Genomic DNA, 26,085 nt, shown 5'->3' on the forward strand with positions numbered 1-26,085 from the left:
TGAGTGACAGCTAGGCTGAGTGAATGGGGGTTTGCTGCATAAAAGCAGGGCTTTGGGGACTGTAACTTCAGAAGTCGCCACAGGACCTAAGAATCCGACGAGGGAGAAGCTGAGCCGACCTGCCACGACACCACCACCGGTGGAGCCCTGCTGGACTGCCTCACCACTTTTCCCAACGACAGAGGAGATCTCCCGCCGGAGAGTCTTCTTCCTTTGACTGGTGGGGATAACCAATTTCACCGTCTTTTCGCTTTCCCGACGTATCTCGTGGCCGCCTTGCCCGTGCCAAGCACCCCGGCAACCGGGATACCACGTTTTACCGCGAAACAAAGGTACCACCTTTAACCGGAAGACTCCGCGGCTGGGTTCTTCCCTGGTAGTGCAACGACCTTCATCTTTCCTCCAAGTCGAGATCTTCTCTTCCCCTGGACGACGACGCGACTTGCACCCACTACCAGGAACAACTGCCACCGCTGGAGGATCCTTCCCACTTAAGGTACCGTGTCCCACCTGGCTTCCCTTGCTACCGACTGTACGGGTTAGATTTAGCCCCCGGCTTTCGATCCTGGGTTAGTCTGGGACACCCTGGCTAAACTTTCTTAAAGCCTCTCTAAACCCTTTTTTGAACCCTCTGCAAGACTTTCTAAGCATAGTGTAACTGTGTGATCTTGGGCACATTTGTACTCTGCTCTCTCTTAGAGTGGGCCCAGCCTTTGGACTTTGGCTCACCAGTGACTTTTTGCTCTCTGCCTTGCTAACCGTGTTCCTGAATCTTAGAGGTGTGTACCATTTCATATTCTGCCTTTTTCCCTCCCTTTCTCATAAACGTATTGGAGTGCAATCTAGTTAAGCGCTCACCTCTGTATGAAAATAAGTGGTGTTTACTGTGACTAATCTGATAAGGAAAAAGGGGTGTATATATTACAATAGTAACTGTGTTTAGAAAATTTTACAATAAGAGTGCTGGAGTGTTTCAACTGTGTGTTTTTTAAATAATTATATACTTTGATACCAAAGCTCTGGTCAGTGTTTGCTTGTATTATTGTATCTGAGTGCCTATTGTGTATACTCTGCATACTGCCTAACTCTTCTTGAGGGAAGTCTGACTGCTCCGCCACAGCTACCAGGTAAATCTGGGTGGTACAGACTGCTACCAAGTGGGTTTACTGCCAACACCTGTAGTCTTAAATCTTTTGCAGTGGTCCCTAAGGGAACTGCACAGGTTTCTGCCTAACACTGGTGTACAGCGGTGGGATTTGTATTGAGTATACACTTTAGAGTGCTTGAGGATACCTTAGTACAACTAACCACAAAGCTTAGCACTGAAAAAGTAATCTTTCTAACATGTCAACTATGGAAACTTATAGTCAAGAGTCCCTTGCTACAAAAACTGCTGATTGTCTAAGAGTATTATGTAAGCATAAGAACCTCCGGACTAAAGGCAAGAAAATGGAATTAATAGAAAGGTTGTTAGCTAACCAAAGTCTGGATGATGGGTCTGAGGAACCTACCATGCCAGAAAATGTAGATAACAGTATGGAAATTGATATTGATAATCTTGAGGAAGAGTCAGAAGAGGAGGGTGAGGCTGCTGTGACTGTCCCCCCTAGGCCTCTGTCTGCTCTACCTGCTGTACCTACTGGGCCTTTGCCAAGTCCCACACTAAGTCCTCAATATCTCGAATTAGAGAAAATGAAACTTGAACTAGAGTTCAAGAGACTGAATACTCTGGCTGAACAGAGACATCAGGAAATGAATCAAGAACAAAGGCTAAGGGAAATGGAGCTCAAGCATGAGCTAGAAATGAAGAAATTATCTGTCGAAAATGCTTCTCTCTCTCTGGCTCCTCTAGAAGTTGCAGTCCTAAAAGACCCCGGATGCCTAAATAATTGGTTGGTATGTATGAGCCTAAGTTGGATGTGTTGGATTGGTTGTCTCTGTTTGAATATAATCATGGGCTCCAGAACATCACAGGGAATGACTTACTCACCTGGTTGTTCTCTAGGCTTCCCCCTGTTGCAACTGATGTGGTAACGGAGTTGGGGGAGGAGGATAGGAAAGAGTATGAATGTGTAAAACTAGCTCTGATAGCTAGGTTTGGGAAGACTCCTTCCCAGTATCTTAAGCGGTTTAGGACCCTCAAAAAGCATGATGGTACCCCTTGGGCTACCTGGGTGAGTGAAGGGTTGAAAAACTTAGAGGGATGGATTAAGGGTTACAAAGTGAACACTTATGAAGGTATGAAGAATCTTTTTATGTTGGACTCAATTTATGATGCCTGCTCTCCTGAGCTCAGACAGCACTTGGCTGATTCAAAGGAATTAGATTCCCGAAAACTAGCTAAGGCTGCTGACTTGTGGGTTGCCAACAGGGCCACTCACAAGGATTCTGGGGTAACTCAGAAAAAGGATGAGGGGAAACAGCCTAAAAAGGACTCCAAAGAGAATTCTAATACTGCAAATTCCAAAGAGGGCCCCAAACAAAACCAGAAGGGTAAGCCACCAGGGAAACCACAGCAGAATAGTGTCTCCTCTGGTGCCAAACCAGAGGGAGGTCAGAACAAGCCTCCATTCCAGAAGGCATTTGGTAAATGCTTTGTTTGTGGCTCTACTGACCATGTGAAAGGAGATCCCAGATGCAAGGGTAAACCTTCAGGGATCCAACTTGCCTCCTTAGCCTTCGCTCCAGAAGAGGAAGTCCCAATGGCAAGTGGAAACTTTCTACTGCTGGCTGATGAACCCATTGGAGTCTCAGCCAGTGTTTAGAGTCTCTCTGGGGTTGTGGGAACAACAGAATTTAGATGTGTATAATTCTATCCCAGATAATACTAAAGAGTATTATAAAAACAGTGTCCAGGTAAATGGTCAGGAGACTCCTGCCATTAGACACACTGGGGCCAGCATAACTGTGGTGGATGAATCATTTTTCAAGGCAGAGGATGTTGCTAAGGCACCCAAATGCCTCACCAAGTTAGCTGGAGGGCCTGTGCAGATGTGTCCCCAGTTACCAGTTCTCATCCAGTGTAATGACATGGCTGTAAAAATACCCGTCAGTGTACAATGTGAAGTGCCAGGTAGGGTTCTGTTGGGTAATGACCTAAAAGCTCTTGAAGTTGTCACATACCCGCAGACCACCTAGTAAAAGGTTACAGGAGCTCACAAAACCTGCAAGAGAGAAAACCCTGAGAGGGTTATCTCAGGAGATGATGACAGAGATCACTCCTTTACCACTGGAGCAACTCACTGCAGTAACTACCAGATCAGGAGCAAAGGGGCAACCCAAGACTCCTAGGAAAAAGTCAGCAGCAAGCACTCCAGTGCTTCCAACAGTTAGACCTGTAACTCCACCTCCAGCTGAGGCTGAGAGGGAGGTACAACCCTGTATGGTTGAACTAGACTCTGAAGAAGAGCTAGTGGGAGGCCAAGAACTTATTGGAGATCTAGACCCTGAGGACCATCCTGAGCTGCAGTCTTTACTGGCAGAAGGTGGGCCCAGCAGGGCAGCTTTCCGTAAGGGACAAAGAGAATGTCCAACTCTGGAGGGTCTCCGCCAACAGGTAGCTGCTCAGGCTGATGGGCAAGAGCCTGGGAAGTATAGGTTGCACTGGGAAGATGGCCTCTTCTACAGTGAAGCAACTGAGTCTGAACCTGGAGACTACAAACGCCTTGTAGTACCTCAAGAAAACAGACAACAGTTCTTGCACTTCTATTGGCCAAAAATGGGGGCCAAAGTAGTTAAGTTTTGCAAGAGCTGTCATACCTGCCAAACTTCTGGTAAGGTTGGCGCCAAGAATGTGGCACCATTAGTGCCTCTCCCAGTTGTGGGAGTCCCATTTGAGAGGGTAGGGATTGAAATTGTTGGTCCCCTTGATCCCCCTACCTCCTCGGGCAACAGGTTTATCCTTGTTGTAGTAGACCATGCTACTAGATACCCCGAGGCAATACCTATGAGAACAGTTAGAGCTCCGGCTGTGGCTAAGGCCCTTCTTGGTATTTTTACCATGGTTGGGTTTCCTAAGGAAGTAATATCCGACAGGGGGTCAAACTTTATGTCCCACTACATGAAAGCCATGTGGAAAACCTGTGGAGTTACTTACAAGTTCTCAACCGCCTACCACCTCAAACCAATGGGCTGGTAGAAAGATTTAACAGAACCATGAAGAGCATGATAGGTGCTTTAGAAGAACCTCTGAAAAGAAAGTGGGACCTTCTACTGCCATGCCTTCTCTTTGCTTATAGAGAAGTCCCTCAAGAGGGAGTAGGTTATTCTCCCTTTGAACATCTCTATGGCCATCCGGTCAGAGGTCCATTGGCCCTGATTAAGGAGGGGTTGGAAGGCGCTCCTCCCCTCAAGCCAGTCAGAGTGACTGACTATGTGATAGGTCTCCGAAGGAGAATGTCACACATGATGGCAGAAGCTAGTGATTACCTGAAAGCTGGACAAGCTTTGGTCAAGCATTGGCATGATCAAAAGGCTAACATGGTTGAGTTCACTCAAGACCAGCTAGTTCTCGTTATGCTCCCAACAAGGCAGAGGGCCTTGCAAGACAAATGGATGGGACCCTTCAAAGTTGTGGGAAAACTTGGAGAGGTCAACTATCTGGTGGATCTGGGCAGACCCAGGGAAGCTCCTAGAGTCTTCCACACCAACCGACTGAAAGCGTACATCTCCAGACCTGAAGTAGGAGCTTTGCTTCTAGCTTCAGCAGCAGAGGATGAAGAGAGCGAGTCTCTCCCTGATCTCCTCAGAGGTGTACCTTTTAGATGAAAAAATTGAAGGAGTCAATCTCTCTTCAGATCTGACACCTGAGCAACAAGAGGAGTGCAAATCTATGTTAAATCAGTTTGCCTCCCTGTTCTCACTCTCACCAGGCTTGACCCCTTGGGGACAGCACGAGATACTCACTGGTGATGGTCTGCCAGTCAAAAGCAGAGGATACCGAATGTTAGAAAATGTGAGAACCCATATCAAGGGGGAGGTCAAGAAGATGCTTGATCTCAGGGTAATAGAACCCTCTACTAGTCCATGGTCTAGCCCAGTTGTGTTAGTACCAAAGGCAGGGTCCAAAGACTTGAGATTCTGTGTGGACTATAGAGCTCTTAATGCAGTCACCAAGACTGATGCCCACCCTTTACCCAGGACAGATGAGTTGGTGGATAAACTTGGTGCAGCCAAGTACCTCAGCACATTTGACCTTACGTCAGGCTATTGGCAAATAGCCTTGACAGACCATGCCCAGGAGAAAACTGCATTTTCCACCCCAGTTGGCTTGTACCAGTTTAAGGTCATGCCTTTTGGATTAAAAAATGCACCTGCTACATTGCAAAGGCAGTCTCTACGATGATCAGCCAATCTCTACCACATGTCTTGGCGCCATAACTCCATTTGAGTTTGAAGTCCTCATTATCCAAAAATAGTCTGGGTTCATTTCTTACTACGAAACCCTGTGGCAATGCATGGTTTTTTAGATATTCAATTGTAATGATTGCGTGTAGATCAGTGCGGACACGTTCATAAAGGTGGCCATTTTGCATGTGCTATACACCTTGTGGATAGTAATCTCATTCCTCTAATTTTAGGATTGTACTCTACCAGTATTATTTCATCAAATTCCCTGATGGCCTTTTCTTTTCAAAGAACCTAAATTCCTTGAGCAACGCTATGCCTTGAGCAAACCCTATGCCTTGGCAAATCCAACAAAGTCTTCTACTATGCAAGTAGTTTCAAGTTTGTTGCTAAAATGTAACATTCATGGTGGCATGATATGATGGGTTAAACCAGCCATCAAAGTGGCTCATTGGTCTATTATCATTAGACTTGTGCTCTATGGGTCAGTGAAGCCTCCTGTTCGTGTTTAAAACTTTCATGTTGACTATTTCCTTTTTCTGAATTGGTTTCTCCTATCTTTGCCTTCCTTCCCGCAATGGTTTTTTGTGGGTGGTTTCATATTTTAACCCTATTTCTTTCCCCAGATGACACCTCTGTACACAGCCTACAATTGAATATTTGAATCAAAATGTATTTTGATGTTATTAATTACACATGCCAACATACATCCCTCATGGTGATTTAATTGTGGCCATATGAGACGTTTGTCGAGCTCTAGCCTATTGAGGATAATACGGTGTTATGCAGGAACTTGGTTTTAGTAAAGCACTTGCACTTTAACTGATGACTATGTTAAATATTTCTGGTCATCGCATTCTGCTGCTATAATATTTGAACCAATGTTGTGCTATGCAGAAATTTGGTTTTAGTTAAGCACTTACACTTTCTATGATGATCATAACATCATTAGTCATCACATCATGCTACTAGATGGTTTTGCACTAGCACTTTATTAGAAAATTGTTTCTGTATATAGGACTACTGAACGTCATATAATTGCCTTTTTTCTTGATATAATGGTTACAGGATTTTTTCTATGTCTATGCCGCTATGTGTAGCATCACTATGACGTAAACCATATTGCCCGAATTTTCCATGTTGGTCGCACAGCAATTTTAAACTATCAAAAAATATCTCTTTGATGAAATTGTAATCTAACGTCTATTGCATATCAGTTAGAGATTCTGTTGCAAATTGTAATAGAGGTCTATGTGAATATTATCCATGAGGGCAGTATGAAATATTTTGCACTTTGCACTTTCTAAGATGGCGGAATGTAAATACTAGCATCGGTGTAAGTCACCTTTTCTGTGTTCATTGATGTGTCATGGGTTAAAAGAACTCCCAGAACAGGGCGGAGTTACTGTGAACAAGCCACAGGTGTGTGGCGAAACGCGTTAGCTAGCCTGCCTGCTACTGGGAAGCCATTTTTATTGTAAAATTTATTGAATTAAAATTTGAATTTTTTAAAAAAAAGCAAACTGTTGCAGTGCAGTTGTTCGCTGTTGGCTTTCCCTGGTTGGATCTTTGGACAAGCTACTGCTGCAGGATATTTGTTGGATTTCGTTGGTGAGGGGAGTGCAGCTTCCTAAGAGATAGGACCATGCGGTCTATATATAAGGGACGTTATGGTTAAGTTGCCCTACTAAAAACCTGTGAAATTCAGTAAAAAAAAAACTTTAACGGGACGTTATGGTTCGAAATAAAACCGAAAAACCCTTGAAATTCGCCAGTTATGGTAAGCTAAGCAACCATAACTCGCGCCACCACTGTGCGCTGCTAACACTAACACCCAGGACATCAAAGGTGACATCAGAAATGTCCCGTTAACAAAGTTTTTTTTTTAGTGAATTTCATAGGTTTTTAGTAGCTCAACTTAATCATAACATCCCTTTAACAATGTTTTTTTGCTAAAGTTGATCAGTTTGTAGTAGTAGCATGTAACCATAATGTAAAAGTAACATGTGACTTCATTGCACACCTTGCGGAGCATGCCACATGACCATATGCTGGCGCACAGCACGGTGACGTGTCCGAGAATCCGTACACACTTAACAATAAGATGTATGCCTCGTGGACAGTGTGGAAATACATTTTTTACTGATGTAGGAACTTCCACCTTCAACATATCCCTTGCACAGCTCGAATACTTATTTGTAGTCAACCATTAACAATGTAGTACACAGTACATACTTTTAGCAAAAGTAGTAGTTAACTGAAAACGACATGAGCTAAGGCCATCCCTCCTACCCAAGAAACAGCAGCACTGCTGTAATGAAGGAGCATGAGAAACACTGTCCCTACCTTACAAATAACACATGCACAACATTTTCCCCCGTCCACCTACCCCCCCCCCCCCCCAAATATTGCTGTTTGGTGCCTCTTTGCTCATTTCCGTCCGCAACTTTCCTTCTTAGCTGTCCTTTCCAAAAAAAAGCCATCCGTAAACAAAGTAAATGTTCCTTTTTAAGAACCACCTTTCGCAGTTTAAACATATATATATTTTTTAAATGGCATACACTCAATCTACTTTGTATTTCTCAGTTAAGGACATAGACGCAATAACATTTGCCATTAACAATCTAGATTTGCAAAGCAGTAACGCGTGCTACTGAAAAAGAGGATTTGTTTTCCAAGATGGCCACCATAGAAAGGGAAGGTGCTTGTTCCATACATGGCCCCTCTTCGCTTTCTATGGCAGCCAGCAAAAAGAAAACGCTGTTTACATATTACCACCAGCACTTTTTTCCTCCCTTTCAAATGTATCGTAATGTCGAACAACTTTACCACAAACCCAGTCCCAGGTGGACATGGCCACTGTAATCCTCTCTTTTCTCCCTTCTGGTCATGGCCAGTAGTCACATTGTGCGGATCATGACCTTATACCATGACCCCGACATTCTGCCCACTCCCCATGGCTGCAGCCTACCCCTCAGTCAATTAACGTATACCGCTATGTTTTTTAACTACATTACGACACTTGTGTAATACGAAAACACTCCCACATCTCGTCACATAACCAGCCCTAATGATATTGTACACTTTTTTGGATGTCGTTCCTCTCCAGCATAGCCAAATACGCCCATAAGCACCTACGTGCCGTGACGCAGAACCTGCAAATGAACACACAGCGACGTACAACGTTACATTAATTTGTAAAGTACTTTAATTTCGCAATAAACTGTCCGAGACCAATGGACTCTTCCCATTTTCAATCAAATAGTAACTTTATTCGGTTGTCATCGAAAATGTTAATCGTGAGGCACACGTTGATCTTTTCGCATACACAAAGTATTCGCTTTCGATAAAGCAACCGCTTCAGTCGCACAGTGATTTCCAAGACGTTGGCATCAACTTTGGGCTACACCACCATAAAAGATGTTATGTTACTCCTAATGGCCACTCCAGCGTATGGACGAATGGGGCTGGGCCGGTCGTCCCACAATACAGTGACGGTTAGGCAGCCGGTCACAAGTATGTGCATCTGGCATGCAAAGAACCCGTCACTTGGCATCTGGAATCCATGGCAATCACAGTACGGCAGAATGTAGCTGTTCGGAAAACGTAACGGAAAATACGTATCAATAACCAACCTTTACCAAACAATTTCAAAAAAGAACGTGGAAACTGATACACAAATCGATGTGGTCATACATGACATGTTAAAGAAATAATAGCGTTGAACAGGGGTGAACCTAGTGATGGCCTACAAACGGCAAGAATCTGCACTCTCCATAAGTTTAAAAAAAAAAATTACCACTGCACAGAAAGATAGTACCTCAGTTACAATGCCAAAATTATTGTTCTGGTAATAAAAAATTAAAACTCGTTCTGGTGCAGAGTCATCAAAAGTAAACCTACATGAAATTTACTGTCTCCATTGTCTTCGTTAAACCCAGACAGCGATGTACTTGCAGCAAAGATTCTTCTTCAACTGATATTACATGTGTCTTACGAACATTTTGAATACATAACCTTATCAAATGGTATTTTTTCCAAACTTGCACTCCCTGCGTTCTTACTGAATTTTCCCTTTCGCTCAAGGTCAAAAAACAATTGACCCTTATGGGTTCAGTCGGATGCGTGGGCCTACTGAGTTCGCAACCAAAAAAGCAACCCAAGTGACCTTCACTCAGAATGAAAATACATTCGGACTTTGCAACAACATATCTGACTGCATGCATGAGAACTGCTACTCCCATACACTTGCAGAACCGCTGTTTCCATCAAACCGTGCAGGTGCCTGTCTCGGTTAAGAAGTGCAATGGTGTGTTTTATGTGTTGGCGGCGAGGTCCGCGGGCACCAAAACACGAATGAAAGATGGCGGCCGCAGCAACAGAATCTGACACACTTCACGCCGTTCAACATCCAATCCGTGAACGCGCCACATGTCCGCGAACATGACGCTACGGATTAGCCAATCGGTATCTTGTCCGCCGAGCGAACACGGAAGTGTGTCCGCGGAGCGGACATAGATATCGCTAATTTTTTCAGACGTACTTTTTTGGTTGTTTTAAAGAAAACTACTGGACGGATTGGCACCAAATTTAGAAAAGCATGCTTTCGGGACCAAGCTCCTGCTGCACATTTGGTGAAAATCTGTCCAGCGGTTTGGGCTGTAGACGTGTGCAAAGTTTTTCCCCCATTCACTCTATGGATAAAAATACGTTTTGGGAAACCCCCCCTATAACTTCCCCCCCCTGGACCAAACATCACCAAAATTTGCCAAAAAATCACTGTTGCCGTGTAATGTAATTTTTATATATATATATATATATATATATATATATATATATATATATATATATATATATATATATATAGTATAGGAAGTTGGGGATATAGTGAACATTCCCCAAAACAGAGGCGCTAGCATGCCTTATTCCCTAACAAGAAGAATGGGTAACATTGATTCCAATCTATTATCATAAGTAGTTTGTTATGGGCAGTACTGCCTAATTACAGGCTTTATGGTTTGTGTTTTTTATGATTGCACAGTAGCTGTTTTGGAGAAATATCACAGCAGATTGAATACTATTGGTGATCTGTGGACAGCATTAAAAGCGGATGGTGACCATAGAAATCCATTCCAGTTAGATCATCAATAGAGATATGTCACTTTGTATATATCTATATGAATAAGAGGGTTTAACTATGTTTTAGAAACCAAGATAGGTTTCGAGGGGATTGGGTCCTCCGACGTATTCCATATCTATGACATGTAATCACCACAGCTGTGCTGCTTCGGAAACCTTTTTTGGCGTCTGCGTCCTGCGTCGATGACGTCGATGCGCCGTCGTCGAGGACCTCCTCCGACGTCATCCGATGTGATAAGTAGGACGCACGACGCCCGTAGCCTCAGTTCTGTTTTTTCCGCGAACGTGTTGCTTCGTGAATCTCGGTTAACGCCTCGACTCTTTGGAGTTCTGTTCTTCTCGGTTCTTCGAACCTGTTCGTTTTTGTGAAAATCCTTCGTGTGAAGATGTCTTCTACTTCGTCTTCGACCCCGCGTCCGGGTTTCAAGAAGTGCGGGGAGTGTGGGTCCAAGATGTCGGTGACGGACTCGCACGACGCCTGCCTCTGGTGCCTCGGGGAGGCCCACGACACGGATGACTGTATCGACTGCCAGTCGCTCACGTCCAAAGCCTTACGCGAACGTAAGCAGAAGTTGTCGGTAGGTCGGGTGTCCAAGCCCCGGAAGTCGAAGTCTGCGGGGCTTTCGACGGATGATTCGAGGGGTGACTCTCCGCGTCATCGTCGGAAGTCTCGTGGGTCTCCTCCCAGGAGTCGGTCTCGCCACTCCTCAGCCTCTTCGAGGCATTCTCGGAAGCGCCGACACCGGTCGTCTACCAGGTCCTCTTCGGAGGACTCTGCCCGGCACGTCGCTTACCCCACCAGCCGTGCGACGCCGGAGGAATGGGCTTCCTTCGGGAAGAAAATGCTGGCGATTCTTGAGTCGCAGGGTACTAAGCCGACCGCGCCCCCGAGTGGGGTCGGTCGTGAGAGGTCGAGAGACACCGCTCGCAAGAGTGGTCGGCACGAGTCACGGGAGAGGTCCCGTTCGGACAAGGAGACTCGTTCTCGACGTACCCGTTCCAGGTCCCGGTCCTCGACGCGTTCGAGACCGTGTGCACCTGTGAGGGCGTCGACAGGCTTTCTCGAGGCTCTGGCTCCAAGGAAGTCGTCGAAGCCGTTGACGCTCAGGTCGTCGAAGGACACGCTCGGGGCTCCGGCTTCGAGGGCTGTGTCGACGCCGCCGATGCTGGCGGCGCTGCATCTGACATTGCCGCTGATTTACTCAACGTTGACGCCGATGCCTGTTCTCTCGACGCCGGCGCCGATTCGCTCGACTCCTTTTGTGTCGGAGGTACCCCGTGGCACGGGGGAACCCCCTAGGAAGGCTCTGGTTAAGAGCAAGCCCTCTCGGGTGCCTCCTTTTCGCCACCTGGAATATATTTCAGAGGCGGATGAGGATTCTGATGGCCTGGTTCCTAGTCAGGTTCCAGATGAAATTGTCTCGGGCCATAGTCAGTTTGGCGATTTGAGGCAGTCACTGCATGATGCCAGTGGACTGGACACCTCTCCGGAAGGTGGAGTTTGGTAGGCCTGAGCCTGGCTCTCATGCCGATTCCTCGTACCGGCGCCTTATGGCTAGGGTTTGGGTACTTGGGATGGTCTGCTCCCCCAGTGGAGTTTGTGCAGGATGATCTAACGGACATCCTTGATGTTGGTCCCCCAACTGACCCGGTACTGCCGTTCCATATGGCTTTACAGAGAAGGGTGGCGGCGGCTTGGACTGCTCCGGAGAGTCTCCCGGCAGTGCGCAGGTCCTTGTCGCGAAAATACCTTCCAGCCAGTAGCGACCCCTGCTACTTGACCAGGCACCCCACTCCGGAGAGTTTGGTGGTGCAGGCGGCCACGGCCCCGGCAAAGCAGGCGTCGTATCCTACCATCCCTCCTGACAGGGACGACAAACGTTTTGATGGCTGGGCGAAGAAAGTGTTTTCTTCTGGTGGTATGGCGCTTCAGGCGGCCAACTCCATTTGTGCCTTGTCTCGTTTCACACACACTCTGTGGAACTGTTACGTTAGCGGCTGATCATATTCCCGAAGGGGACGAACGGGATGGTTTCCTTGCTATGGTCCAGGATGGTAAGGATGCCATGTGTGAGTCCGTTCAGTCGGGTTTGGACTTGGCTGAATGCGTCAGTAGGTCCATGGCGGCGAGCACCGTGATACGCAGGTTTGCGTGGTTGCGGAAGTCGGGGTTTGCTCCTGATGTGCAGTCCCGGCTCCTCAACATGCCCTTTGACGGTGAACACCTTTTTGGCAGCAAGGCTGACGAGAGCCTTGAGAGGTTGCAGACCTCAAAAGCTGCAGCGAAGTCGTTGGGCGCTGCAGTTCGCCAACCTCCGCCTTTTCGTCCTAGGGGACAGCAGTGGAGGGATGGTTCCTTTTGCTATTACTCGTCCTTCAGTAAAGCGAGAGGAGCTGGCAGTCAGAGAGGCCAACGCAGGGGTACCAGAGGTGGACGACAGGGTACCCGTGGTGCCAAGGCCGCTCGGGCAGTTGCCTCTTTGCCCTCAGGTAACGCCGCAGCCGCTCCCACTCAGTCATGAGGCCATGTCCCATGGTTCGCCGGTTGGGGGAAGGCTGGCGCAGCATCTTGTAGAGTGGCAAGCCATTACTTCAGATGTGTGGGTTCTGGAGATCATAACCCACGGCTACTGTCTTCCCTTTCGGCACAGGCCTCGCGACAATCCACCGGGGAACCTCTCTTTGCAGAGTCCGCATTCGCTCCTTGCGCAGGAAATTCAAGCCCTGCTGGAGAAAGCCGCCATAGAACTGGTGCCTGTAGCGGAGAGAAACAAGGGATGGTATTCCCCTTATTTTTTTATTTCGAAGAAAGACGGGGGATTGAGACCCATCATGGACTTGCGCGGTTTGAACAAACTCTTCAGGAAGGACAAGTTCAAGATGGTTACTCTCTCTCAAGTCCTCCAAGGCCCTTCAGCTTCAGGACTGGTTGGTGTCACTCGACCTCAAGGATGCTTACTTCCATGTGCCGATCCATCCCAAGCACAAGAAGTACCTGAGGTTCGCGGTTGGCGACTCGCACTTTCAGTTTCGGGTCCTGCCATTCGGATTGGCCTCCGCCCCGAGGGTTTTCACCAAGCTCATGGTGGTGGTGGCAGCGCATCTCAGGCAAGGGGGGATTCACGTCTACCCCTACCTGGACGATTGGTTGATCAGGGGGAGCTCTCCCGAGCAAGTCCTGGATCATCTGTCCATCACCTGCCACTCCCTTCACAGGCTGGGCTTCTCCCTCAATTTAAAGAAGTCCCATTTGACGCCAACACAGCGGCTCCAGTACATCGCAGCAGTGCTCGACACTTCCCTGGGGCAGTGTTTTCCTCCCCAGGTGAGGGCTCTTCACATTGAGCAGATGGTGCACAGGTTTCAGCATGCCCAGACGCTCCCAGCGTTCGAGTTCTTGAGGTTGCTCGGCCTCATGGCATCCTGCATTCTTCTAGTGCCAGAGGCTCGCCTGCGGATGAGATCTTTGCAGTGGGTACTCAAGACGCAATGGTCGCAGTCCTCCGGCAAGATGTCGGACCCGGTTCAGGTGCCGCCCTCGGTTGCCCGGGACCTTCTGTGGTGGGCTGTCGAAGGCAACTTGATGAAGGGGGCTCCATTTTGGCTTCCCTGGCCAGAGGTGACGATCGTGACGGATGCATCCCTCACGGGATGGGGAGCTCATGCCAACAGGCTGCCAGACAGTCAGCGGTCGTTGGTCTCTGTCGGAGTCCAGACTCCATATCAATCTGTTGGAGCTGAGGGCCGTCAGGCTAGCCCTGAAGGCTTTTCTGCCGACTGTGCGAGGAAAGAGTGTCCTGATCCTGACGGACAACACAGTGGCCATGCACTACCTCAACAAAAAGGGGGGGGGCAGGGTCACTTCCTCTGTGCAGGGAGGCGATGCAGCTCGAGTTCTGGGCCATCCAGCAGGAAGTTTCGATCTCGGCAGTTCATCTGGCCGGAGACGAAAACGTGACGGACGCTCTGAGCAGGCAGAGCGCGATCTCTCACGAGTGGGAGTTGGCTCAGGAGATTCTCCTGAAGAGCTTCGCCCTTTGGGGGACCCCTCAAGTGGATCTCTTCGCCTCCAGTGTCAACTGGAAGTGCGAAAGGTTTTGCTCGCGGGAATTTCCTCCAAAAGGAGCCTTAGGAGACGCGTTCGTGGTGGAGTGGTCATTCCCGCTGCTGTACGCGTTTCCTCCAGTCCCCGTCATCCCGCAAGTGCTGCGGAGGTTACGGAAGTTCGGTTCCCTAATGATCCTCATTGCTCCGGCGTGGGCTCGGAGGACGTGGTACCCGGACCTTTTCGACTTGTCCATCTGCCCTCCACGTCGTCTTCCCTACCGAGACGATCTGCTCTCACGGGAGGGGGGGGTCAGGTTCTCCATCCAGAGGTCAGATCCCTCAACCTTCACGCTTGGCTTCTGAAAGGTTGAGGTATAAGGATTGGGACCTCCCTGAAGACGTGATGGAGGTGTTGCTTTCGGCCCGAAGGCCAGCAACAAAGTCTCTGTACCGTAGCCGTTGGCGTAAGTTCTGCGACTGGTGCAGAGTTCAGAATGTGGATCCTTTTGCATGTGACATCCCCATGGTTCTGTCCTTTTTACTTTCTTTGGCCCACAGGGGCTTGCAAGTGGGTACCATTAAAGGTTACCTGGCGGCGCTGTCCATCTTTAAGCGCTCGTCTGAAGAGTGTTCTTACTTTAAAATCCTTTTAATTTCACAGTTTCTGAAAGGGCTCACTAATGTGTTCCCTCCGTCACCTTTCCTGGTGCCCGGTTGGGATTTAAACCTTGTTCTTAAGTTTCTTATGGGTGCTCCGTTTGAGCCTTTACATTCTTGCCCTTTGAGGCTGTTAACTCTGAAAACTGTTTTTAGTTGCGGTTACTTCCGCTCGCACAGTCAGTGAGTTACAGGCACTTTCAGTTAAGCCACCCTTCAATGTATTTCACAAAGACAGGGTTGTCCTTAAAGTTCATCCTTCTTTTCTTCCGAAGGTAGTGACGGAATTTCATTTGGCCCAGAAGGTTGTTCTTCCGGCATTCTATCCTCCTCCGCATCCTGGTAAGGAAGAGGAGAGGCTCCATAGGCTTGATCCTAGGAGCGCTTTAAGCTTTTATGTTTCACGCATGTCCCGGGTCAGCGTGGACGATCAACTCTTTATTGGTTACGCTGGAAAGCGTTTGGGGCAAGTTGTGACGAAACGGACTTTGTCTTGCTGGATTATTTTGGCCATCTCAGAGTGTTACCGCTTGGCAGGTAAGGACCCACTGGCTGGCTTGCGGGCCCATTCTATCAGGGGTATGGCTGCATCTACTGCCCTGCAGAGGGGTGTTCCTATTCGCAACATCTGTGATGCAGCCATCTGGGCTTCAGTACATATATTTGTACGTCACTATTCCCTCGATTCCATCCGAGGACAGGATCTGGCCTTTGGCAAGGCGGTCCATTGCTCTGCTATTTGATTGGCAATTCTAAATTTTGATTCTAAATTCTTTCCCTCCTCCTTGCTCTGGTACTGCTTTGGGAGTCTGTCATAGATATGGAATACGTCGGAGGACCCAATCCCCTCGAAGAACAAGTTACTTTCTTACCTGGTAACGTTCTTTCGATGGGATGGTCCGACGACATATTCCATATCGCTCCCGCCCTGCCTTCCCCGCTGCAGAATTTCTTTTGCGATTGCAGCTTACGTTCCGCAAGGCTTTGTGTCTGACTGGCAGTTGACTAATGTCACACGTTCTGGGGGGAAAAAACTACAACTGAGGCTACGTGCGTCCTACTTATCACATCGGATGACGTCGGCGGAGGTCCTCGACGACGGCGCATCGACGTCATCGACGCAGCACGCAGACGCCGAAAAAAGTTTCCGATGCAGCACAGCTGTGGTGATTACATGTCATAGATATGGAATACGTCGTCGGACCATCCCATCGAAAGAACGTTACCAGGTAAGAAAGTAACTTGTTGTTCTTTATTTTTGTCTAGGAAATAACCAGGAATACTTTGTGGACACTAAGAAATAATAACTTGTTCGAAGTTCATCTTCTATATACAACCTTATTAGTACAGCCCTTGATGAATGTCGGCACCTTGTGAGCCAATAGGACAGAAACATATGCATGTAGGGCTTGCAAGAAATGTACGGCGCTGACTTGGATCAGTTTGATTAGTGTTGACATTTGCAGTGTTTTATATTTTGAACTTACAAGAACCGTGTCATTTTGTGTGTGTGTGTGTATATATATATATATATATATATATATATATAGTAAGACATGTATTAATGTTGGTGTTTTAAATGATCAAGATTTTTTTTATGATCTTCTTAATAAATGACTCAATATAAATCTTGATTTCAGGTTAGGTCATTTTTTCAAGACTATGTAACCTCCCGTTTTCCTGGTGAATACATTTTTAAATCGATCTTCATTTATGGTAATAATGATGTTTATATTTCCCGCTAATTAAGAAGGTGAAATTATCCCCTTAGGTGGGAGTACCATGTTTGGTTAACACATTGTCAAATTGGAGCCAAAAAGAACTGTGTTGGAACTTTGGTAACCAAACAGAATTTCCTTATTTCTTTTGGAACTGTGGAACAGAATCTTGTTTGAATCTGGGGAAGGGAAATTCACCCAGATCGTAAAGAGAGACTGTTAACATATTGTGAACCAAGTTTTATATTTTGATTGCCTTTGAGCTGCTGTGCTTTAACTTAAACTAAAAACGATGCTCTTTAACCCACCCCCTCACACACGAATCACACCAGGCCCCACCCCCACCCACCCCCCTGGACTCTCACCATCCGGCCCTGCTGTAAATTCTGCACCAAAGAGGTCTCTTCCCCTCCCCCCACCCCCGAGCCCCCTCTCTTCGTTACTCCATTGCCACTAACTTGCATTACCTCACTGTTAGCAGGTTCACACTAACCACAAACCACAGTCTGGTGTCTCTTTTGTGTCTCCTGTTTTTCCTCCCTGCTGCTCTTCTCATTTAACTAAGTAAGCCTGCCTGTAACAGCGCCACGATGCCTCCGGGCTGCTTGTGCACTATATAAATGTTAAAATAAATAACTTGTTTTGTTATTGTATGTATAGGTAAGAAGCACACACGTTTTGTTACTGTTTACTTTAGCTTACTTTAGGCAGTGAAATCCTTGTCAGTTTAGGGATAGTGGGACGTTTATCCAACCTTCACAAAGTTGTCCTCCTCACATTTCTGACCCCACACATTGCCCTCAGCATGCCAGTCTCTGACATGAATGTGTCTCATCCCAGGCTCAACAGCCCAATTGTCCTTGTTGATGCATTGACTCCATCATATGCCAAGTAAGAAAGGATAGGGCCACAATCTTCGGATACAGACTTGTAAAAGTCCTTAAAACAGGGCAATGCTATCCTGGAGATGTATGAAATCTAAATGGTGTGTCTTGGAGATAAGTGTGCCCCTGCAACACTTTTTTCATTGCCCCATTCCCCGTTCTTATCCAGAGCATTTCACTGCAGTATCATCTGCCATGGAACAATGGCCTGTAAGACTACATCGAATCTCACCCACCCGTATTTTCTCAGCGATAGATTTTTCTTCTCCTGCAAGAGGGTAAAGCTTTGAAAACATCTTGGCATCACATTTTTGTCTGGGTCTCTCCAGGGTGCAAACTTTGCACTAGCAATTGGCTAGTGGTGTTTGACTGCTGGCAAGTAAGACATTTTGTGTGTGTGTGTATATATATATATATATATATATATAATTCTGGCATTTTAAGATCCTTGGACGACCCTGTGACCTCTGCAGCCGTGAAACCCATACATCCTAGTACTTCCTCCCCCACTTCGGCCATCATTTTCTCCGGTTGGGTATTTTTCCTCTTGTTCCTCCTGGGGAAAATTATTCCCCCAACTCACTCAATGAGGAAACCGACAAAAGGGACGCTAATGATGACAAGCGATGTTAGATGAGAGAGAATCTTTTTTTTTGCTTTTCTTTCTTCTCCTACTACTCTATTCCATAAGTTTAACAATCACTTTAACCTGCAGAGCAGATAACATGTACCATATGCTTTTGAGCCTACTTTTTTATTTTCTTAAAGGGAGAGTAGTCGTCTGAAGACCTCACGTTCATGACAGTGTACTTCCACTTCACCTTTACTGTACAGCTGTGCCCAAGCTATACTGAACAAGGCTTAACATAAATATATCTTGAAACTTTTCAAGATAAACTTTGTGTCTTGAAACTTCTGTGTTCTTACAGTGGTCTCCCACAACATATTCCTTATTTCATCTATTGTACGGTGTGGTAATTTGGAATCTGGAGATGAACAATGAGGCATGATTCACAAGTTTTATTCTCTTCACGTAGAAATACCCAATCTTTCCCTAAACCTATGATGCAGAGTCCTACTCTATACAAAAGGAATGTCCAGAATCCTATTCTAACCTAGTTTCTCTATACTACTCAAAAGAACAACATAAAACAACCAAGAAATACTTTCTGGACATTGCCTATCTGCACAGTCCCAACCATATAGTTTGTTTACTGCTGGAGTGCCGTCCCAGAGTCCAGCCATGTCTCTCTGTTTCTCTTTCAAATTGTGTTCTCACAGTCCTTCTCCCTTCAGGGAGACTTACCTCTGCTCGGTACTTTTCCCCACTCTGAGGCTTGTTTCAATGTCTCTCCATAGTTTCCCCTCACCTGGGCTTGTCTATGTTCCCTCCCACCACAACACCCTCTGGGGCTTCTCGGTCCCTTCTGTGCTCTATGGCTTGAGTGTCTCTCTTCCCACTCTGCGGTTTCTAGTTTCCTTCCCCGCTCTGGGGCTTGTATCTGTCTTGCTGTGCCACCCGCCTCCCATTACACTGGTGAACCCCAGTACCTGCTTGTGATGGGTGGTGTTCCTCAGGGGTGGTATGTGGGGAGGGCCGTAGGTTGTGCCGTTTGTCAAGCATTCCTGTCTCTGCAGAGCTGCTTACCTGAGTTGCCACTTATACTCTGCAATGGCTGGCAGCTTATCGTCTTCCCTGGTCTCCGTGTGAGGACTGGTGGGCAGTTTCTTCTCTGGGCCCTTCCTCTGAAGGTCTCTGCTCTTGCTCATGTTGCAGTGACGGGCAGTTTGTTACCTGTCTGTGAGTCCTTGCTGCACTTGCCAAATGCACACAGCGGCCCAGGAGCATCCGCTGGCAATATCTCTCCTGCCGGCTACACCTGTGTGCGCTGCAACCTACTTTAACTCTGTGGGGTGCACTGATACTGTCTCCTGCTTGGTTCCTCAGTCAACGTGCTCCAGGAGGTTATTTTTGGTTGCCTTTTGGCTGTTTCTCATAAGGAAGGAGTATAGTTTAGGTCAGAAGCACAGCCAGCCAATAAGGGTGCAATAGGGCTAACCCACACCTTTGCTACCACATGCTCCATAAAGGAGCTAGTGTTTGGGGGAGGGATGGGGCCTTAAATCCCTCTCTGGGGGTGGAGGGGGGGGTCCTATCCCCTCAGAGATTTACCTCCAGAAGGATCCTGATTAATGTTAAGCATAGCAGACTCTTATCCCTAGTCCCAAGGAGGTGCACCCCAGCTCCCCTTTGGTAGAGATGACACACTTTGGATTCATCACAGAGAGCTGGAAGATCCCTGCCTGCTGCAGTGTTGTAGTGGACTTGATCGATTCCATGGAACCCTTGGTTAACCTGCTCCAAACCTTTCATGTGCTGGTACTTCCCCCTTATCTTGCTCTCTGTCGTCAAAAACACTGTCTGGCAGCAGCCTCTGTCCGGCTTCTTCTGCCCTAATGCTTCCCATTCGGACTCTGACCGCAATCCACCTCCTGGCATAATGCCTGCCCCGCAGGGGCTGGCAATATGAGTGGAAAAAGCTATTTTTCGTCTCTTTCGCAATACATTGTAGGAAGGCTCAAGGCCCTGCCAGTGGCCTAATGTCCCTGTTGAAGCTAGGAAAACAATGAAATAACGACTCAGTGGGGCTAAGGGAAAAAAAAGTTGCTATGAGAGTCTGTTACCTATTCAGATATTGTTTTACAGCCATGTGGCCGGCGATGTTTAACATTTTATAAAATGTAGTACATTCAAAACACACAGACGGTGGAGTTGTGGGATATACACAAACTTGCTTGCAACCAAAGGTAGGCATTTTTTGTGTGTATAGTGGGTGTTTTTAATATGATTGAGGTAAGTCTTTTTTTTTTTTCATAACATTTTATTGATCTTGCAGGATATAGTGTTACATGCAACAATGTAAAATATTACAATTTCAATATTTAATTAGTGCGTTTGTAGCCCAATGTGAGTCGGAGGATGGAGGAAATGGTGGACGGTTTCTGGATGTGGCGCTGGGTGGAAGAGTTCTGGGTACTTGTTCCTTCTGATCCGGTATGTTCGGGGATTGGACAGTGATTAATAGAGAGGGCTACATTGGAGCCATCTAGTAAGTGGAGGTCTCCTGGTGAGGGTTGGGTATTTGGCCGCATAGTCCAAGAATGGGTCCCATATATTCAGGGTTCTGTTTAGGGAGTCAGAGCGGATTGCTGTGATTTTTTCCGCTACTGCAATCTCCCAGCATTTGGCCCACCATAGGGCGATCGAGGGGCCATTTTTGTCCTTCCATAATCGAGCCATAGCTATCTTTGCGGCTAATAGCAGGTGGTTGCATAGTCGGGAAATGTGACCTGAGATTGGGAATGCTCCATCGCCGGTTTCGCCCAGGAGGACAATTCCTGGGTCCCAAGGGATGGAGAGGCCAGAGATATCTTTGATGTGTTTCAGGACTTCTTTCCAGTATATTTCTGCCATAGGGCAGCTCCAAACTAGGTGATAGAGAGATCCGGGGATTTGGCACCCTCGCCAGCATGTGGCGGGAAAGTCCGGGTTGGCTTTATGGATTTGGACGGGGGTGATGTAGTATCTGTAGCACAGTTTGTAGCCTCCTTCCTTGTTCGTGACGCATTGTGAGCTTTTATGTAGTCTGGACCAGATTTGCCCCCAGCTTTCTGATGTTATTTCACGGCCCATATCCTTTTCCCATTCCGTCATATATTTTTCTTTCTTTGCTGGGTCCGATCTTTCTAGGAGCCGGTATATGGTAGCTATTTTCCCCTTTGTTGGTCGGGGAAGTTAACGTGATCTCCAGAGCTGATGGTTCCCTCGAGCATTTGTCCCGGGTTCTTCTGTGCGAGATCCAGTGTCTGATTTGTGAGTATCGGAATCTTTCCCGTTCCCCCACTCCAAATTTTGATTTGCATCTCTCGAAGGTGATGGGTAGGCCTTCTTCGATAAAATCGCTAGTTTTTGCCAGACCCCCAGTCTTTAATGCAATAAGGATCCTCATGAAAACCACAAATCTTAAGAACACCCGACCTATGAAATGTGAAAGTAATCATGTCAAGTTATCTATTCTAAGGTGATTTGCTCTTTTAATTGTCCCCTTGTTATTCTACATCAGAGGTTAATTGTAGTGCATATTTATTTGCGTTTTTATAAGAACATAATGTTGTAATCAGTTTCTCTAAGAAACCAGCTTCAAATATTTTGAAACATGAACTACGTTTAGAAGTATGAAATAGGCAGCAAATCAAAAACACAACCAAGAATGTCGCCCCCCCCCCCCCCCCCCCGACTCAGAGGCCCACTTCAAAGACTTTGCCTGTCCAGGCCGTGGGGGCTATGGGGCGCCCCCCCAGCCTATGCTTCAACCTCTCTTTGCCTTATTGAACAGGTGTGTCATGTCCTGGAAATTGCTATGCTATTTCACTAACTGCCAACATGGGTGATCATACGTGTGCCTATGCTATTCCTTCCTTATATGCCTTAGTGTATTCCTTCTCTCTGATGCATTCCTGTGCTGTTGTTAAAATTGAATTTAGGCATGCTTCCCCAACTTCTGCAGGCCCCCCCCCCCCCTTGCCCATTGATGGCTTCATGTCCACCACTAACGTCACCACCTTGTTATGCATGCCTTAGTGCCTTGCTTTAAATAAAAATAAAACGCTTTTAGCTGTTTTTGCTTTGGCGCAGCCATATTCGTTTTTTTGTGCTTGAAATGCCTTCATAGTATTCTCTATGTGGGTAAGAACTACTCTATGCTCACTGCTTATTATTCACTTGCCTACAGAGTCCTTACTGTGTGGCAGCCTGATTGCTGTTTCCCCTCACTCCATGAGGTGTGGCTCTGCCAGTCTGTGTAATCGTACCTATTTGACTTGGCATTACCCAATTTGCTCGAATTCTTCTGATCGTTTTGCCTTTCTGACCTATTTTTGGCTGTACGTTTTTACGTTCTTCCTTTTTGACCTACATGTAAACTTACCTGAAATGGACTGTCCCTGATGGTACTTGTCGTTTAGGTTGAACACAAAAGACCTGGGCGAACCCCAGGAAATTACAGGTTTCAGTTTTGCTTAAACTGTCCCACACATGCTTAGTTGCTAGTACCCGGGATCATGTACTTTGTTTTGAGTAAAAAATGTTTCATCATCAGACCGCTGCAGCAAAAATGCTTGCTCCAGACGAGATTAAATAGCTTTTATGCCCCATTAAAAAAAAAAAAAAAAATCGGCACCCCTGAATAACCAACTTATGAACTTTTTAGCCTACCTTTAGAACTCCAAACAGTTTTATTGAAGCAACTGAATAGGGTGCAAAAAATACAATTCCTTATGTGCTACGCAACATTTCACTTCGTGTTGCGCAGTGGTTCTGGTTAATGTGCTTTTCCCGCTGCTATGATTTTATTTATTGGGGCAGCGTGTCCAATCTCCTCAAACTTCTACCTTCGCCGCGGCTACTTTTGAAACTGCCTGGCATGCAAAACGCGAACTTCGAGATTCGGCATCTGGACACAGTCTATCTCTCGCCTCTTCCTGTGGTATTTTTATTTTCCTTAGGGTTTATTTATTTTATACGTTTTCTACATACAATACGAATGACAATAAAGGGAACCCTTTTATTTTATCTGCGTACGGCGCGGTTTCGAACAAAACGTCTCGCAGGTCAGGTTACCTGCGACCTGTTCACTCGCGAACAATTACATTGCGAGCAAATCACACGATCTGTTTGACTCGTATGCTGCCTGATTTAGCCCCCTGTAACACGAGGCGTGTTTAAACACACCATTGTATGTCTGTAACCACCATTTGCTTATTCTCGCACTTAACTAATGTACCATACACTTTCTGTAACTAGCGCCTAGATGCCTCAAGGAGTTGTGAGCTGAAATAAATGCAAAAAAATAAATAAAAATAAGAAGTAAGTTTCAAAGAAAATAATTAAAACTGCTGATCCTTTCAATCAGGAGCCAGCTCACGATATTGGGCAAAGAGTAAACATTCAAGTTGCAAGCTACATGGCAGGCATAAAGTAGCTTGTCCCCTCAATCCTTCAAACAACACCACACAGTCAGTGGCTAGCGGCGTGTGCAAATTGAGGCCCAAATTAGGCAAATAAGAGCCAGAATCAGTCCCTGATTGGAAAGTTATAGGTTAGTGATGTTCCTCAGACGGGAGTCATGCTTTGCTTGCTTGTAGTGGAATGTCTCTCCCGGTTTCATCTAACAAGCACTCTGCTCTTTTTCAGTGGAAGACCATCTGCAAAGATTTTGTGGTTTGTTCCCTTTTCTTTGCTGTATTTACCAAGATTGCCTGTGTTTTTATTTTTCTCCTTCCACAATTCGGATGGCATTAATGGTGACTGGTTGACAAACGGTTTTGTCGCTAATGAATTGTCAACAATGATTGTTGGTTTCTTTTTTAGATTTCCTGCACCAGTGTTGTTTTTTTTTTTTTTTTACAGTTCTAACAGGGATTTGGGTGGTTTAGCAGCGCTATTTGTATTTTTTTTTTTGTTTTTGTTTTGTTTAAATGATGTCAGGCAAGCAAAGTCGTTGTTGGAATCCAGAGGTTGAAAAAGAAATGATGATAATAGACAACATAAAATAGCTTCTGGGGTTGTAGTGGAGCAGGTACGGCACCCCCATGCCCCTCTGCCGTTCAGGAGGATGCGAATGCAGATGGACATGTAGGGGAGCTGGAAGAATATAGGGGGGTGGCACCCGTAGAAGCTTGATTGTGGTGGAAATGTAGTGGGTTTTTGCACAAACATTGCATGTGTAGTGAGACTCCATTTTAGAAGTTAGCCGCCATCTTGAAATGAAGGCCTGGTGGCCCTTTCTGTGTTAGTAGCACCTGGCCCAGTCCCGAGGGATAGAGGGGTGTGCGTGCATTTTCTCTTTGCATCCATAGAGAAGGTCAATTTCCCAGAGAGACACAATTCTTCATTGTTTCGTATCATTAGTATGTGTAACCCAGAAGAATGTGCCCTGCAAGGCCTATAGAGGGCCAAGTTCGCCCAGAGAATTATCCCATGAGAAGGAGGTTGAGGGCTTTAGGCCTTCGCCATCCATCCAGCCCCTAAGTTATGGTGGTCGGGGGCCAAGGCCCAAGCATTTGATCGTATCAGCAAAACGAGGTCCCTGGCCATAAGAAATGTTGGCAGATCAATTGATTATGAGGATCAGAGAAATGTGGTGGGTGAACCTCACACCCCCCCCCCACCCCACCTTCGATCCTGGTGATTTGTGCTGTGAGGTGCCAAGGTGGAGAGCTGCAAATTTAGGCTGGGGTGAGAAGGCAGGGTGAGACGCTGATGAGTCTGCGATTGAGCAGGGGGTGGGGGGGGTACATAGTTTTGAGTCAACATGACCTCAGGAGTATCCACTGCGCTCGTGTCCTCCGTACCGGGTGCGTGTTACGTGAGCAATAGGTTGGGAGGTGAAATGTGTTAACAAGTGACCAATCCTATGGTCGACAGCCCAAGGTGAAGAAGAGTGAACTACACTTGGAAGAAGACAGAAAGAGGTAGTTGGGTCCAATGGCCTGATTCCTTATGGAGCATGCTGCATATGTATAGGGTTGTAACAACCAGCTACATGGATTTGTAACCTATGCAATTCACGTCATCTATGACGACATGTACCCATAAAACTCACTGTCTTGTTTGGATTCGCTAGTGCGCTCTGTGCTAGCAGAGTTCTTTGCTGACACATACTTTTATTTTGTGCTATTTAAACCTTGTTACCTTTTAGCTTGCACACCCATCAAGGATCCCACACCTTCTCGCTGCTCAAGAGCGACTTCTATCTTTGTTTCAGGTTGGGTTCTTTTTTCTGTTTGGTGGATAGCTGTGGACTACTTTTGATGCACTAAAGCTCATAGATTTCTATCTGAATCCTTTCCTTATGTGCAATTCGCATTCACTTTTTCTCCCCAGCTTGTGAACACCTTCTTCAGCTTCCTCAGACGAAAAACCGATTTCTTTGTAGGGGGAGAATCGGGAGCTGCGGATAAGGTAAGCTGTCTCCTATTTTTCATATAGAATAAATGCTGTGTATATGACAGATTTGGGCATCTTCGTGTTTAACAGGACATTCAAATGTGATTCTGATGAAAGCAGGTTTCGAAGTCATTGTGGGAGTGGAGCGACTTAAATGCTTTCTTGGCAGTTAGTATGGCACCACCCACATAGGCCATCCTCTTCTGCACCCTGTGGGGTGGGCGAGACCAATAGAACAGACTCTACCACATGGCAGGTAGCAGAGAGATCAAGGGAAGATGACATC

General features: G+C 46.6%; 1 protein-coding gene across 1 annotated transcript in view; it reads left to right on the forward strand.

The window, feature by feature from the left end:
• The window catches only part of NUDC (nuclear distribution C, dynein complex regulator), a 291,087-nt gene that overhangs the window by 12,563 nt on the left and 252,439 nt on the right, over nt 1-26,085 (forward strand). The window contains exon 2 of the mRNA XM_069622881.1: nt 25,737-25,814. Within this exon, the coding sequence (XP_069478982.1) occupies nt 25,737-25,814 (78 nt within the window). The remainder of the gene's footprint in view (nt 1-25,736; nt 25,815-26,085) is intronic.

This window comes from Ambystoma mexicanum, chromosome 11 (assembly GCF_040938575.1).
Source record: "Ambystoma mexicanum isolate Mex_15411 chromosome 11, UKY_AmexF1_1, whole genome shotgun sequence".
NCBI lineage: Eukaryota > Metazoa > Chordata > Amphibia > Caudata > Ambystomatidae > Ambystoma > Ambystoma mexicanum.